General features: G+C 37.8%; 1 protein-coding gene and 1 pseudogene across 1 annotated transcript; both read left to right on the top strand.

Annotated features, from left to right (window-relative positions):
- The first annotated feature begins 1,113 nt into the window (after window positions 1–1,113).
- On the top strand, window positions 1,114–5,983 carry LOC122278492 (annotated as a pseudogene).
- Window positions 5,984–9,166: 3,183 nt separating this feature from the next.
- On the top strand, window positions 9,167–10,925 carry LOC122278493 (pentatricopeptide repeat-containing protein At4g14050, mitochondrial-like). The gene is made up of 5 exons (XM_043088674.1): window positions 9,167–9,601; window positions 9,752–9,824; window positions 9,920–9,973; window positions 10,221–10,379; window positions 10,618–10,925. The coding sequence occupies exons 1-5, from the start codon at window positions 9,167–9,169 to the stop codon at window positions 10,923–10,925; spliced, it is 1,029 nt and encodes a 342-aa protein (XP_042944608.1).
- Window positions 10,926–16,061: the final 5,136 nt, after the last annotated feature.

Below are 16,061 nucleotides of genomic sequence, written 5' to 3' on the forward strand. Positions count from 1 at the left end.
GAAGGCTGAGATTCAACAATCCGCAAAGTCGTTTTGGTTCTCTGTGGTGCTAAAATTCCTTAGACGTAGGCCTTCACTGGATCACATTCGCGGTTTTATCAAGACTCGATAGGGATTGAAATCCATACTGGTTATTGGACAATTACGAAATCAGCGGAATGTGCTGGTTTGGATGGCGAAAGAAGAGGATTTTATTAGTGTGATGGCAAGAGGGAATTCTGAGATCCATGGGGAGCCGTTTCGAGTGTCTCATTGGGCTCCTAATTTTAAGGAAGAAGTCGATTCACCATGGGTTCCTGTTTGGCTTACGCTACCGAGATTGCCTCCTAATTTTTTCCAAGAATCGATTTTGCGGAGTATTAGGAATGACTTTGGTCGGTATTTGAAGCGAGATAATGCCACGGCGTGTGTGACTCCGCTAGAGGCTGCACGAATATGTGTAGAAGTGGATGTTTCCTAACCAGTCGGTACTAGGAGGTAATATATGAATCTCTTCCGCAGTTCTGTGCTTTTTGTAAAAAGCAGGGGCATCTGGAGGCGAAATGTTTGAGGCGTGAATGTCCAGTGCTTGATAGAAAGGATAAACAGATTGTTACATTTGATGAGGGTAAGAAAAATTCTGGAAAGAACATGTGGAAAATGGTGGGTAATAGGGGGAGTAATAATTCTGGGGTTGATAAGGAGGTGGGGGAACCATCGAAAGCTAGACGTGATGTTATCCTTGAATCAATCCGTGTGCGTAAAGAAGGAAGTGTTGTGGATACACCGAAAGTGTGGTTCATGACACATGGGGGTGAAATATATGATAAATGTTTGGATATTCAAAGTGAAGAAATATCACCTACATTGTGTGTTGAAGATGGAGAGTTTCAGCCTAGAACTGGAGGTGATCTCACTAGTGGCGAGATGATACAGGAAGTTGTACTTCGGAAAAATCAGCAACAACAACAGGGAGGGAACTGGTTTGAATTAACAGAGCAAGAGTCTGATGAGGAGAATCAGGAAATGAATGTGCAATTAGAACCAAGAAGCTCACTTCGTTTGGTGGATGAGGCGCTGGAGTTCTAGTTAGGTGAGGTGGGTGATCGAGAATTCTTTGTGGATGGGGACGCCATGGAGAAGGAGGATGTATTGAACAGAGCAGTTTCTGATAGGGATTCTGAGGATGGGCTGAATGAATTGGCGGGAAAATGTTTTGAATCTGAACCTGATATGCAAGTACCTTTGAAAAAATTGAAGGGGGTTAGAAAAGAGAAATCTATAGTGGTGCTTGAGTGGCGTACTCTCTCAAAAAAATTTATATAGTTTTGATGCATATGCTTACTTGGAATATTATAGGAATTCTTTCATCGAAAAGTAGGCTTCGGCGTATTTTGAATAAAATTCCCTCTTCAGTGGTGGCCATTTTAGAACCATTTGTACATTCGAATAAATGCAGTCGATGGGCAAGATGGATGAAGTTGCCGTCATTTATTAATAATGCAGGGGTAGGAGGTAAAACTTGGATTTTTTGGGAGGATGAGTTTGAATTTGAACTCATAGTGATGTTGGATCAAGCTAGGGCTGTATAGAAAATCGAGACTGGCCGCCGGAGTAGGGAACCTGCAGAAACCGTCAAAGAACCGGTCGGTCGGCGGTAGGATTTAAGCTAAACCGATGTCGGCCAGTTCGGTTCGCGGTTCGACTAGGGAAAAACCGCTGAACCGGCCGACATCATATATCTCTTATTTTTTTCAAATCTGTGTAAATGAAACGACGCCGTTTTACTTCACTTAAGTGAAACGACGTCGTTTCGATGATGCATGATACAAAAAAATAAATGCAACGGCGCCGTTTGGTCTCACCAAATGGCGCCGTTTAGTCTAAGGTTAGCCAGATGATACACCCCCCTTATTCTCTTTTCTTCCTTCACCAGTTCGCCATCACCTGACCTTTGCTCTCTCTCTCTCTCTCTCTCTCTCAAACTCTCTTCTCTATTGTAATTGGTGAGACCACAACCTCGCACGCGGGCATGAGCCACCACCTCCTCCTCCCTGACCGTTGAAGTCCCGCTACACTAAAGGAAAGGGGAAACCGATCCCCAAACGGTCGAACCGATCGATGCCGACCGATCAAACTCCGGCTGGTTCTCTTCTTCCCTGTCGATCGGTTTCGGTCAAGATGTTTGGAGATTTAAGGTGTCGGTGGGTGTCGGTTTGCCACCGAAACCGACGCCGAACCTTAGGTTTTCAGCCCTAGATCAAGCAATTAGTGGGTGGTTTGTCAAAGGAAACTCTCGGATTCTGGTTAAGTTTGTTTAGCGAGCTGTTTTCGGGCTAAGAGAGTGGAGCTTTGGGATTTTTTGAGAGGGCAAAATTATGGTGGTAGTCCTTGGTTTGTTGGGGGAGATTTTAATATTATTCGTTGTGATAATGAAAAGGTGGGTGGACTTTTACAGGCTTCTCGTGCAAAAAGAGAATTTAATGATTGTATTCATGATTATGTGTTAATGGATCTCCCTTGTAATGGTAACAAATTATCGTGGTGCAACGGAATGTTAGGAGGTAGAAGAATATGGGCAAGATTGGATCGTGTGCTGGTAAACTTGCAATTTTTTAATTTATTTGGTGATATACAGGTGTCTTATTTGCCGCGGTCTTCATCTGACCACGCACCGATGTTGGTGAAGATTAATTGAGAACGGGAGGGTATGATTCAGCCTTTCAAATTCGTTCATATGTGGGGTTCGCATGAGGGGTTTATTCCTCTTGTGCAGGAAGTGTGGAACTCTAGTATTAATTGATGTGCTATAGTATGGATTAGTAGGAAATTAAAATGGCTTAAAGGTGCTCTACGGAATTGGAATAAAGACACTTTTGGTCGAGTAGAGGATGAACTTAAAAGGTTGGAAGATCGTATTATTGAATTGGAAATTGAAGTAACAAATAATTACTCGGGGCAAGTTGAAAATGAATTGTTGTAGTGTAAACAAGAGCATATACAATGGGTTCATAGGGAGGAGATTTTGGCGTGCCAAAAGTCCTGGATTAAATGGATGGCAGAGGGTGATTCTAATACTAAATTCTTTCAAGCTACAATGCGGTTAAAAAAGAAAAGTAAGCGTATTGAAAAAATGAGGTTGGCAGACGGTACTTTGTTAGAGTCTTCGGAAGCAGTACAAGATGGGGCTGTACGATTTTTCTAGGAGCTTCTTACGGTGTCAATTGTGAGGAGTGAGTCGGTTGACTTGGAATTACTTGAGCCGATTGTTTCCATGACCAAAAATGAGAGGTTATGTGCTGAGCCTTCTTTGAAGGAGGTGAAGGAAGCTTTATGGTCGATACCAGCAGACAGTAGCCCGGGTCCAGATGGTTTTATTGCAAGTTTCTTCATGATGGCATGGGATATTGTTAAAAAGGATCTAATTCTATGTACTTAACAAGATTTACATTTTTCAGATTCCGTGTAGATCATTTTTTAGATGTCGTGCCCAAGGAATACTCTGTTTTTTGGTATTTTGAGTATGATTTATAAACGAGCAGATCATTTTAAACTTACCCATTGTTTGAATCTGGACTATTATGCTTTCAGCTACTAGATTAGAAGCTCTCCAGCTTGAGGATTGTATGATATTGAATATGACCCAAAGAAACATTTTGCAAGCTCAACGATTGCATAACTTTTTTGGTTATCGATTAGAAGTTTCAGCTATTGATTTATGGTTACTCTTTATTAATTTAGTATAAATTTTTTTTTAATCTTTTCCAGGCTCAAAGATTGCATAACATTTTCCAAAAAACTATTGAATAAATGTGAAGAAGAAGAACCCATGAAAGAAATAGTCTTAAAGCTAATGACAAACACAATGTGAAGACGAAGAATTATTCATGAAGAACTTTAATGTGCTTTGATTTGTAATTTTTTTTATTATATGAATAATGACCCATTATTTCATATTTATTATTAATTGATATATTATATTTTTTTATTGTGGGGTATCATATTATTGGTGCGTTAGTAAATACCGTTAATTAATGCAATGCGCCAGCAATATATTTATTGCAGTGTTTATATTAATGTTGTTAATTTAAAAAAATATGCTGGCAATAAATTAGTGGCAGTGTTTACAATAAGCTGCATGCAGAAAAAAAAACTCATGGTGACGTTTAGATAAACGCCGTTAATAAATTCAAGGTGTCGCCAATGTACCATTAGTGACATTTAAATAAAAGCTGCTAATTTGTATGATGTGCTGGCAACATAATGTGGCGACGTTTATATTAATGCCGCTATTTTAAAAAATATCGTCGTTTAGATAAATGCCGTTAATAAATTTGTCAAAATACTATTAGTGGCATTTAAATAAATGCCGCCAAATTGTATGATGAGTCGGCATCGTACTAGTGGCGGCATTTAGTTAATCGCCGTTAAATTAGGTCATTGGCAACGTTTAGATAAACGTCATTAAATTATTTAAGGTGCCGCCACCAATATACTATTAGTGACATTTAAATAAATGCCACCAATTTATATGATGCATCGGAAAATTATTAGTAGCAGCATTTATCGTAACGCTGCTATTTTAAAAAGCGGCGGCGGTCAGAAAAATACCCTGAAAAAATTTAATATGCCGCCGCCAATGTACTATTAGTGGCATTTAAATAAATGTCGCCAATTTATATTATGCGTCGGCAATGTAGTAGCAGTGGCGTTTATGGTAACACCGCTAGTATATGCCAGGGAATGACAACAATAACATGGCGACGATTTGAGAAACACTGTTAATGTGGATACTATGGCGGCGTTTCACGAAATGCCACTAATATGTATACAAACACCGCTAATGAGATTTATCAATACCGGAGATTGTGCAAACGTCGAAACATGGGAAATAGCGACCCTCCAGTAACGGCTGACGGTTACGCAGGTTGAAAAATGCCGCGAATTAATTAGCGGCATTTTTTGGGACAGTTACTGGCGCATATCCAATGCCGAAAATTTTGTCCTTTTTTATAGTGGCGCTAGCTTGTCCAAATTTTCCTAGGCACGATGGTTTACAGCTTGGTTAGCAAGTGCATGCATATAGTTTGAGAACAGGTAATTGGAGAACGTTTACCAACAATGCTTTCTTGGCAATGTATGCTAAAATAGGAAGGGTTGCCGATTCGCGAGCTTTATTTGAGTTATTTAAGGACCGTGATATGATTTCATGGAACACCATGGTAAGTACTTTCACTCAAAAGAGTCATTTTCTAGAAGCATTATTTTTCTTACGTCTCATGGTTCTTGACGAAATTAAACCTGATGGGGTCACCTTTGCAAGTGTACTTCCTGCCTACTCTCATTTGGAAATGTTAGATAGAGGCAAGGAAATTCATGCTTATGTCTTGAAGAATACTAATTTACCTGAGAATTCTTTTGTGGGTAGTGCTTTGGTTGACATGTATTGCAATTGTTGACAAGTTGAAAGTGGTTGCAGAGTTTTTGATGGTATCTCAAAGTGGGTATTCCAGTTTTTAATGCTATGATCACTGGCTATGCACAAAATGAGTATGATGAGGAGGCCTTGAGCCTCTTCTTTCAAATGGAAGCACTTGATGGAATTTATCCAAATGGCACGACAATGTCAAGAGTGCTGCCAGCTTGTGTTTGATGTGATCTGTTCTCTGACAAGGAAGGTATGCATGGGTATGTAATAAAGAGGGGTTTGGAGAAGGATAGGTATGTGCAGAATGCACTTATGGACATGTACTCCAGGATGGGGAACATAGAAATCTCAAAATATTTATTTGATAGCATGGAAGTAAGAGATATCGTGTCTTGGAACACGATGATCACTAGCTATGTCAATTGTGGATGCCATGAAAATGCACTCCACCTGTTACACTCCATGCAAAAAGTTGAAGAAAAAAACAAAGGTGATGATTTAGATAGCCACTATGTTCTACTGTCCAATATCTACTCTTCTGTTGAACACTGGGAAAAGGCAATGGAGATCTGTTGAAGTATATGGCTCATACACTAAAAGTAGACATATGCCGGAGTTTAGTGTAACGGAGCGACATACTGAGTACATAGATTCAAAGTTCACGGAGTTGTGTGAGCAGCATGGGATTGAGAGACACTTCATAGTACGCAAGACACCAGAGCAGAACAGTGTGGCTGAAAGAATGAACAGAACAATAGCTGAGAGAGCTTGGCGTCTCAGGTTGAATGCGAGGCTTGCAAAGAACTTATGGATAGAAGTAGTGAATATGGCATGTTTCTTGATTAACAGATTATCAAGGGCAGCACTAGATGGAAAAGTAGCAGAGGAGGTGTGGACAGGCAGTGCAGTTGACTACGCTGGTTTGAGAATGTTCGCATGTCCAGCCTACGTGCATGTTTCTAGTGAGAAGAGATCGAAGCTTGATATGAGTTCTATACAGTGTATCTTTCTGGGGTATCAGAAAGGGGTGAAAGGCTTCAAGCTTTAGGATCCAAAGGCAAACAAGGTGGTGATCAGTAGAGATGTGGTTTTTTATGAAAAATCTATGTTACAATGTACTCAAGATGAAGAGAAATAGGTGCTAGAAAATTGCAGAACCAATGAATATGTGGTGCAAGTGAAGCTAGAAAACTAGGGCGGAGAAAACAATGTTCAAAATGCAGAGAGTTCTAGCTCAGGAGATCAACAACATCACAATATAGCCACAAACAGGCCCATACGCACTGTCAGGCCACCTTCCAATTATGGCTTTAAGGATCTGGTTTCTTATGCACTCATTACTAGTAGCGGGGATCCTACTACTTTTCATTAAACTTTACGTCTAAACTTTGACTCAAATTAATGAACCAAAAATTTAGTGCAGTTTTACCTGCAAGTATACAGGTGTTTTAGTATCTTATAGGATCGAATACACAGGGATTGACTTTTGTGATAAAGAAAATAAATTCAAACAGTGAAATGAAATTACTAAAAGAAACGTGCAATTGAATGTAAAATAAAATTACTGAGATGAAGATTTGTAAAATAACTAAATCAAACTAAAATGATAAAATGAATTGATATGGAGAAAGATTAAGGTTTCGAGGATCCGTCTAATAATTTATGATATTGTTTTCGATCGATTTACTTCAATTAAACTAGAATAATAATTCTGTTTAATTGGAAGATTTAGCATTTAAGATCAAGAAAAGTAGTCGCTAATGATTGAGAGTGAACGATTGATGATTAAAACATTCACAAATCTATTTGAATATCACAGGGATTCCTCAAGCATTCACTGTATCCAGAAATCACAATGACTCAAGATAAATATATAGATAATCAAAATAACCAATAATAAAATCCTTCAATCGATCAAGCTCACAAAATAAATTTTATGTGGATCTGAAAATAATATTTAAATCATTAAACTTCACCTCTAACCTTAGTGTGAAAATTTAGCCAAACATATTCATTACAAGAACTATAGAAATCACATAAATATTCTCCATTAGAAAACTAAAATAAAACACAAGAAATACTAGGCAACAATTTAGAAATAATAAAATTTGGAACCCAGTCAACGTCGAGAGAATAAAATCCACGCCGTTGTTGAACTGCAGAAAATTGAAATGAACCCAGCTGCTCCTCTATTCTACGCCTGAACCAACCCGATGTCTCCACTCAAATAAATCTGGATGAAGCGAAACCCCCCCACATCTTCTCTCAACTGAAAAAAAAAAAAAAAAAAAAAAAAAAAAAAAAAACCTCCAGACCTCCAAAGACCTCACCGACTTAGCCAAAAACAATCCTTCCACCGACTCCTTACTTTCTCTAAAATCCAACTTTACGTTCCTACACCTCCCAGAAAAAAAAAAAAAAAATCCTTCAGTTAATTCCAAGCAAAAGGATTTAATAAAATCCCAGCACCGACTTTTCCTTCCACCTTTTTTTCTTTTCTCGTACAACTCTCACCAATCCAAGTCAAGACATTTTTAGCACTGGAGGATTAAGCACTTACAATCAAGTCCACTTTAGCCGACATCAAATATTTGACCTTCACATAAATGTCAAGCCAAACAACAAGAAGCTGCCTCAAGCCTTATGTTCACACTCCACCAAAAATTCAATCCCAACTTCTTCTTTTCTTTTTCTTTTTTCTCTTTTCACTTTTGCCGTATACATCCATATCACCCACCTCCATGTCCTTTACTTGTTTTTCTTTTCAACATGCCTCTACTTGGTTTCAGCCCCCTTTTTAGACTTTGACTTTGCATGTATTTGTCCACCGCAAACCATTTTCTTCATCGCATGTGTTTATGAACAATCAAGGTAAGAAAGTCACCACCGAAAAGACATCTTCATTTTGTGTCTTTTTTTCAACTGCCAAGTACACTACTTCCTTCCTTCTCTTCATTCCTCTCAATTAATATGCACTTTTGGTAAAAAGTTCCAACCGGATCCCATTTGAATTTTATTTAAGCTGGAAATAAGAAAAAAGAAATAACACTCAAAAATAAATTAAAAGAAAAATAGATTATCAAAAATAGACTATAAAATTAAGTATAAACATGATATCAATCAATTAAAAATCACAACTCGTATTTATGCTTATTAACCATTTTTTCATCTAAAACCAATAATAGTGTCACGCAGAATTTAAAATACATTGGTTTTAAATAACTAAAACATGCAATATTTCTTCTCAATCAGGATCCTACTACTTTTCGGGAGGCGGTACACAGCTAAGAGAAAAGTAGATTGATGGGCGCTATGGTGGAAGAGATGGAGTCTCTGCATAAGAAGTAGACATGGGAGTTGGTGGAGCTTCTAGAGAGGAAGAGAGTGATAGGGTGCAAATAGGTGTATAAGAAGAAAGAAACAGTATCAGGAAAAGAGGGAGAAAAGTTCAGGGCTTGTCTAGTAGCAAAGGGCTACTCACAGAGAAAATGGGTTGAGTATGATGAGATCTTCTTTCCTGTGGTCAGACACACTTCCATCAGGGCAGTGTTGGGTTTGGTAGCACATTTTGATATGCAGTTGGAGCAAATGGATGTAAAGATAGCTTTTCTTCATAATGATTTAGAGGAGCAGATTTACATGGTATAGCCATAAGGGTTAAGTCAGTCTGGATAGGAATGCTTGGTCTATAAATTAAGAAAATCACTTTATGGGCTAAAACAGTCTTTGAGGCAATGGTACAAGCAGTTTGACTCCTATATGATCCGGATTGGCTACAAGCGATGTGAGTATGATTGTTGTGTTTATATGAAGAGCCTTGATGATGATTCATCTATTTTTCTGTTACTTTATGTGGATGATATGCTGATTGTTGTTAAGAGTATGAGTGATGTCAACAAGTTAAAGACTTTGTTGAGCAAAAAAATTGACATGAAGGATTTGGGTGCAGCCAAGAAGATTCTTGGGATGGAGATTCACAGGGACAGAACTTCTAGGAAATTATGGCTATCTCAACATAACTATGTTGAGAAGGTGTTGGATAGGTTCAGCATGGGTACTGCAAAACCAGTAAGTACACCTTTGGCAAATCATTTCAAATTGTCTACTGCTCAGTGCCCGAAAACAGATGATGAAGTTCAAGACATGTCAAAGGTTCCATATGCCAGTGCAGTAAGGTGTTTGATGTATGCTATGGTTTGTACAAGACCAGATTTGGCATAAGCTGTCAGTGTGGTGAGAAATTTTCTATCAAATCCGGGACGACATCATTGGGATGCACTCAAGTGGATTTTCAAATACTTGAGGGGTACTACAAACAATGGCATCATGTTTGGTAGACAACAGGGTGATCATTTAGTTGTCGGATATGTGGATGCAGACTATGCAGGGGACTTGGATGATAGGAGGCCTACCACAAGTTATGTATTCACTCTTGTGGGTGGGCCTATTTGTTGGAGGCCATGATTTAGTCTCTAGTTGCACTATCTACTACTGAGTTAGAGTATATGGCAGTGCCTGAGGCTGCTAAGGAAGCTTTGTGGCTTATAGGGTTGGTCAAGGAGCTAGGTATTTAGCAAGGTGGAGTTCATTTGCATTGTGATAGTCAGAGTGCCATTTACTTGGAAAAGAACCAGGTGTATCATGCGAGAACCAAGCATATTGATGTGAGGTTTCACAGGATCAGGAAATTGGTTTCTTCTAGTGAACTTTTACTTGAGAAAGTTCACACTTCTGAGAATACAGCAGACATGTTGACAAAGCCTCTTACCACAGATAAGTTCAAGCATTGCTTGGACTTGATTAATGTCTCCAGGTACTAGATGGGAGACGTCCCAACCTATTGCCCCAGTTGGAGTTTCAGGATATGCTTTATTTTCTCCTAAGGGGTGGATATTCGCCAAGGTGGAGATTGTTGAAGTATATGGCTCATACACTGAAAGCAGGCAGATGCTGGAGCGTAGCATAGCGGAGGGTAATTTTGTAATTTGCTTTTAAAATATGTCCATACAGCTAGGGTCAATATAAATCCACATTATGTAACCCTAATTGATTGATAGTGAATTTGCACCGCTTGCTCCTTATAGATGTAGGCACATCACTGAACCACGTTAAATCTCTGTGTCGATTTCTATTTTTCTTCTTTTGATCATTCCATACAATTCATCAGCAATTGCTACACGTTTCACAACAAGATCCGTAAATTGATGCAGGAAATGGGAGTAAGAAAAGAACTGGATGTAGTTGGTTCGAGTTTGGTGATGAGGTTCACAAGTTTTTGGTTGGGGATGTATCACACTCACAAAGTGAGCAGCTCCATGGATTTCTTGAAACCCTATCAAAGAGGATGAGAAAGGAGGGGTATGTGCTTGATAATTCTTGTGTGCTTCACAACGTTGATGAAGAGGAGAAAGAAACTTTACCATGTGGACACAGTGAGAAAATGGCAATAACTTTTGGTATTCTTAACACCCATCCCGGAACTACAATTAGAGTTGCCAAGAACCTTAAGAGTATGTAATGACTGCCATGTTGCCACTAAGTTCATCTCAAAGATAGTAGATAGGGAGATCATTGTTAGAGACGTGAGGAGGTTCCATCATTTTAGGAATGGAACTTGTTCCTATGGAGATTACTGGTGACAAGTGCCAGAACGCAATTTCTCTTCTGAAAGAACCAACAAGATTTGTTTAAACTCCTATGCTGTCTGGTACTGTTCATGACAACTAGTTTTCAGATTTTGAAATTTAGTTTGTATAAGTTATACCATGTAGAAATTTCTTGAAATTTCATATGTGTATTTATTGATAAGGGAATTTATATAGTGGAGTAGTTGGTCTTCAACTATTAATCACCACTTCTCTGATTTTGTTGTGAGTCATCGTCCTCAACCTTTGAGCTTCTAAAGTCTTCATATTTCCAAAAGACTCTTGAAGATGTCAAGCTATGATAATTGGTATGAGGAGCTTTTATGGCTACAATGCATTTTATGGCTCACAGGTAACTTCCAGTTCTAGCTTTCACTCCTGAATGTCTGCATAAAAGCGACAAGTTTTTTAAGAGAGAGAGTAGGGGTGGGGACTTACCCAATTCCTATATGGTGCTATAGGGATTTACATCGCCAAGACCATATGTAACTGTGACAAAGTCCATGTAGCATGCAGAATAGCAAGTGGAGAATTTCCATATAATTTCCATGTCTTGCAAACTACCTTTTTGTAATTGCAGAGAATCGAGATGTGTTTGTAATTTCAGTAGGTGTTTTATGGATTTCTTGGATTTGAGATATTCCAGGAATTTTATTTATTACTTTTCCAATAGGGATTTGAGAGATTCCATAAATTGTACAGATTCCACTTTATGAAATCACTTAGAGAGGAAGTAGAAAGGCCAGTAGGAAGTGGAACATGAGAGGAATGAAGCGGTATGCATGCAAACGTTCTCATACGCCTCCATCCATGGTTCTTATTACTCTCTTGACACTACAACAGAAACGTTATTTTGGGATGAAAAATTTTGTCCCAAATTGTAGGGATTTTGTCCCAGAAAATATTTTGGGACGAAAAAAAAATCGTCCCAAGGTCGTCCCAACATCACTGTCCCAGAAGGTTTTTTGGGAAGAAAATCACCATTTCATCCCAGCAAATATCTTTAAGGACGATTTTGAAATTGATCGTTCGATACCATTCGAACGGATTAGTTTTTTGTCACGGTTCAATTTCATTCCAGAATGACGTTCGAATGGTAATATATTGGGTGTTCAAACGAAATTAAATTGGTTGAACGGTTATGAAAACACGTTCAAATGATCACACATTTTGATAACGTTTGAATGGTATAAAAGAGATTCCGTACGAACGTTAAAAGAAAAGATTGAACGGTGTTGAGTTATGTTAGAATGGTACGCTAATGAATTGCGTTCAAACGACTGAATCAATAATGGTCGAACGTTATATGGTCGTTCGAACGAAAACTATTTTATTAAAATCTCATAATAATAAAAAACCAATTTGACATTCATAAGATTTGAAAAACATACATTAGAAACAATTTAGTACTCACGAAAGTTTTATAATAAGTGCGAACTAATAAATAACCACAAGACTGACATTGTTCATACATAATTAGATAATGTCATAATCTATACGTAAAAAACCATCAGTTGCTTGGAGGCTTGTACTGTTGCATAAGCTACTACATTTGGAGTTGCATTTCTCTCCTGAACTGTTCTTGTTGTTCTTCATGTTGTTTGAGGCGTGTCTCCATCTCTCCTTGTTTCGCCAATTGAGCCTCTAACTCATGCTACCTTGCAACCAATTCTTCGATTCTGCGATTCAAATTCTCTTGCACTATAGAGGCCGCAGAGGCAGACCCGGAAGAAAAGGAAAAGGGAGAAGGTTTTACACAGCGACCCAAACCCCTCAAATATCCTGAACGTTGACCTAGAACTTGTGTGAAAATCTCAACTTCATTTGTTGAGGAGTTTTGATTTGACGCAGATTCAGCACGTATGGCAACCATTTTATCCTACACATAAGATAAATAGTTAATATCATCAGAAATATTCTAATATATTTATTTAAAACAATTTATAATACTTACATAATTCTCACAGGCATCAGGATGACTCCACTCTCAATTACGATTAGTATGTGATGCAGCATATAATTTTGTCAGATCATAATTGGCATCTGAATCTTGCTATAATAAATATTTGTTAAGATATAAAGTCATTAGAATTCATATAGTCAGTTAACTATATACAAATAAAAAAAATAGTAATACCAATTTCTTAGAGAGGCGGTGGAAAGATCTTGAACCTGCATGATGAGTAATCTTCAATTTCGATCTATTTGTTTTGTTTATAGAACTTCGCTCCTACATAGGAATTGAAAATATTAGAAAGCGAAATTAAAAATAGGATGACTAAAATAATTAATATAATTATACCTTATATGAGGGATCCTCAAACATGTCACAAAGTTTTTCCCAATCAGAAGGTTTGACATCTTGAAAAGGATGTTGGCGTGCATCTTCCATATTCTCGAACTTCTTATAGTGCTCATGACACCTCGCCTTATATTTGCAGAATGCATTACTCATAAGCTCTTCCACAGTCTTACGCTCCTCTCTCCGACCAAAATTTAATTCAAAATCATCTTGTAAAAAAAAATTTAGACAAACATATTATCATTTATAATATTCTAACTTTAAGTAAAATAAAAAAATTTACCAACTCACTATCTGTTTTAAACATTACCAAACAATGCTTCTTGATAAGCTCTTTAACATCTTGGGGGACTTTCTTCCATGAACTTGTTGCCAGAGGTGCATAAGTTCGTGTAAGAGCACCCACATGCGATACAAGCCAAGCTGCTGGTTGTCCTTCGCCTCCGGTATGTTCGTCAAGAATGTTAACCTTGATTTTACCCATCTTACGATATTTTTCCAATGTCACGCCTCTAGTAGTGCCTCGACCTTGACGAGATTTTACTATGAAGTCATCATGATATATAACATTGTAATCAATTTTCTATTATAACCTTAATTAATAACTTTTATGACTATTAGAATTTTACCTTGTTCTGTAGAGTCAATCTATAATGGTGAGTCTGAAGAAGAGCTAGGAACAGGTGGAGATGGGTTGCGAACTTCCTTTCTCTTCGGAGGCATAATTTTAGAAAACTGATACAATATTCATTAAGTAAAATAGTGCTCATCATCACGTAATGTGAAAACATAATTCGTCAATCACTATCTGTATCAGTATCATTTGACAATTCAGTCTCATCATCTGTAGATACTTTAGATGAATCAACATTTTGCTCAAGTGTCGCATCAACACTTTCAGCTTCAATATCTTCTCTATTTAATGGAATCATCTCATACTGGCTCAAATCGACAAATAAATCAAAGACGGGCTGACTCTCTTGGTATGCTTCTTGAGTAGAGGCATCATCTTCTTCTTCATCTCGCCCTTCTGCCTGAGGGATAACATCATATATATTTCTTGGAAAATATTTTTGTACTACTCGCCATTGATTTCCTAACTTCGGGTCATCTAAGTAGAATACTTGAGATGCTTGAGAAGCTAAAATAAATGGATCATCCTCGTACCATTTTCTTAATGTATTAATACTCAAAAAATATTCATCATCACAGACTCCAGTTCAAGGATTGCTTAAATCCCACCAATCACACTTAAACAGATACACTGCAAGCTCCTCCAAATATTTCATTCCAATTATATCAACAATCACTCCATAGAAATCAATATTTTCTCCATCATGAATTCCCTCAACTAGGACACCACTATTTTGTGTTTTCCTATAATAATCTCGATCTATTGTGTGATACCTACTTCCCCGAGAAATACATGCAGAATATCTTGTAGCGCGTCTCGATGGGTCACGCGCTAATGCATTCAGTTCATCTGATATATCGTTTGGATTATTGGCATGCATTTGTACAACATACATATTGAGTAAAGCTTCTATTATATCAATAAAAAAACAATCAATATTTTCTAAACTATTGGATGAGTAAAGCATATGTAATGTCATTACCCGTTGTTCAAACCATCTTGGGAACTCCTCTTCATGTTTCTGGTCTATATCATTTACTCCTAGTTCCTTGAGCATGTTAATATGATCAATGAAATTGATGATTACCACATGTATTTTATATTCTTAGAATTTTGCGAAAGTAAATGAGCGAATATTAAATTAAGAAAAGATTAGTACTTACTTCAAGTAATTCTCTATCTCAGGGCAATTGTTCAGCACATACCACTGAGTTTTCTCAAACTCTCTTCCACATAAGTCATAACCACGCACTACACCAAGTGGACATACTTGTTGGGACAACACGGAAAACACATTTCGTTGTCTTGTCTGTCAATGTCAAAGTTTCTTTCTGGCCGATCAAACCTAGTGTTAACTCCGTGGAAATATTTGGAACAGAAGGTATGCCACTCATCATCAATATATGCTTCTGCAATTGATCCTTCTAGGCGAGCCTTGTTACCAACTGTTTGTTTCAACTTCCCAAGGAATCGTTCAATGGGATATATCCATCTATACTGAACTGGTCCTGCAAGTCGAGCCTCACGTGGCAAATGGATGGCTAGGTGAACCATGACATCGAAAAATGACGGTGGGTAAATACTTTCTAGCTTACACAATATTATGGGAATTTCCCGTTCCATTCGATCCAAACTTCTACATTTAATGTCCTAGCACATAAGTCTTTGAAAAATAAACCCAACTCAGTCAAAGCCACACGCACGTCTCTAGTCAAGTACCCACGAATACCAATAGGCAAGATACGCTGCAAAAGGACATGACAATCACGACTTTTTAACCTAGTTATTTTCCAGTCATTTGTTCGCACACACCCTGTCAAATTCAAGGCATAACCGTTTGGTAATTTAATTTTCATTATCCACTCACAAAAAGTAGCCATTTCATTCCTTGACAATGTATACCACCCAATCGGCATGTAAACGGACGAACCATTTTCTTGCAATTGCATTTCCGGTCTTATTCCCAACCGCTTCAAATCCTTCCTTGAGTTTAATGTATCCTTATTTTTCCTTCAATTGACATCAATGTTCCCAATACAGATTCACATATCTTTTTTTCAATATGCATAACAT

The sequence above is a fragment of the Carya illinoinensis genome, chromosome 10 (assembly GCF_018687715.1).
Source record: "Carya illinoinensis cultivar Pawnee chromosome 10, C.illinoinensisPawnee_v1, whole genome shotgun sequence".
In the NCBI taxonomy this organism is placed as follows: domain Eukaryota; kingdom Viridiplantae; phylum Streptophyta; class Magnoliopsida; order Fagales; family Juglandaceae; genus Carya; species Carya illinoinensis.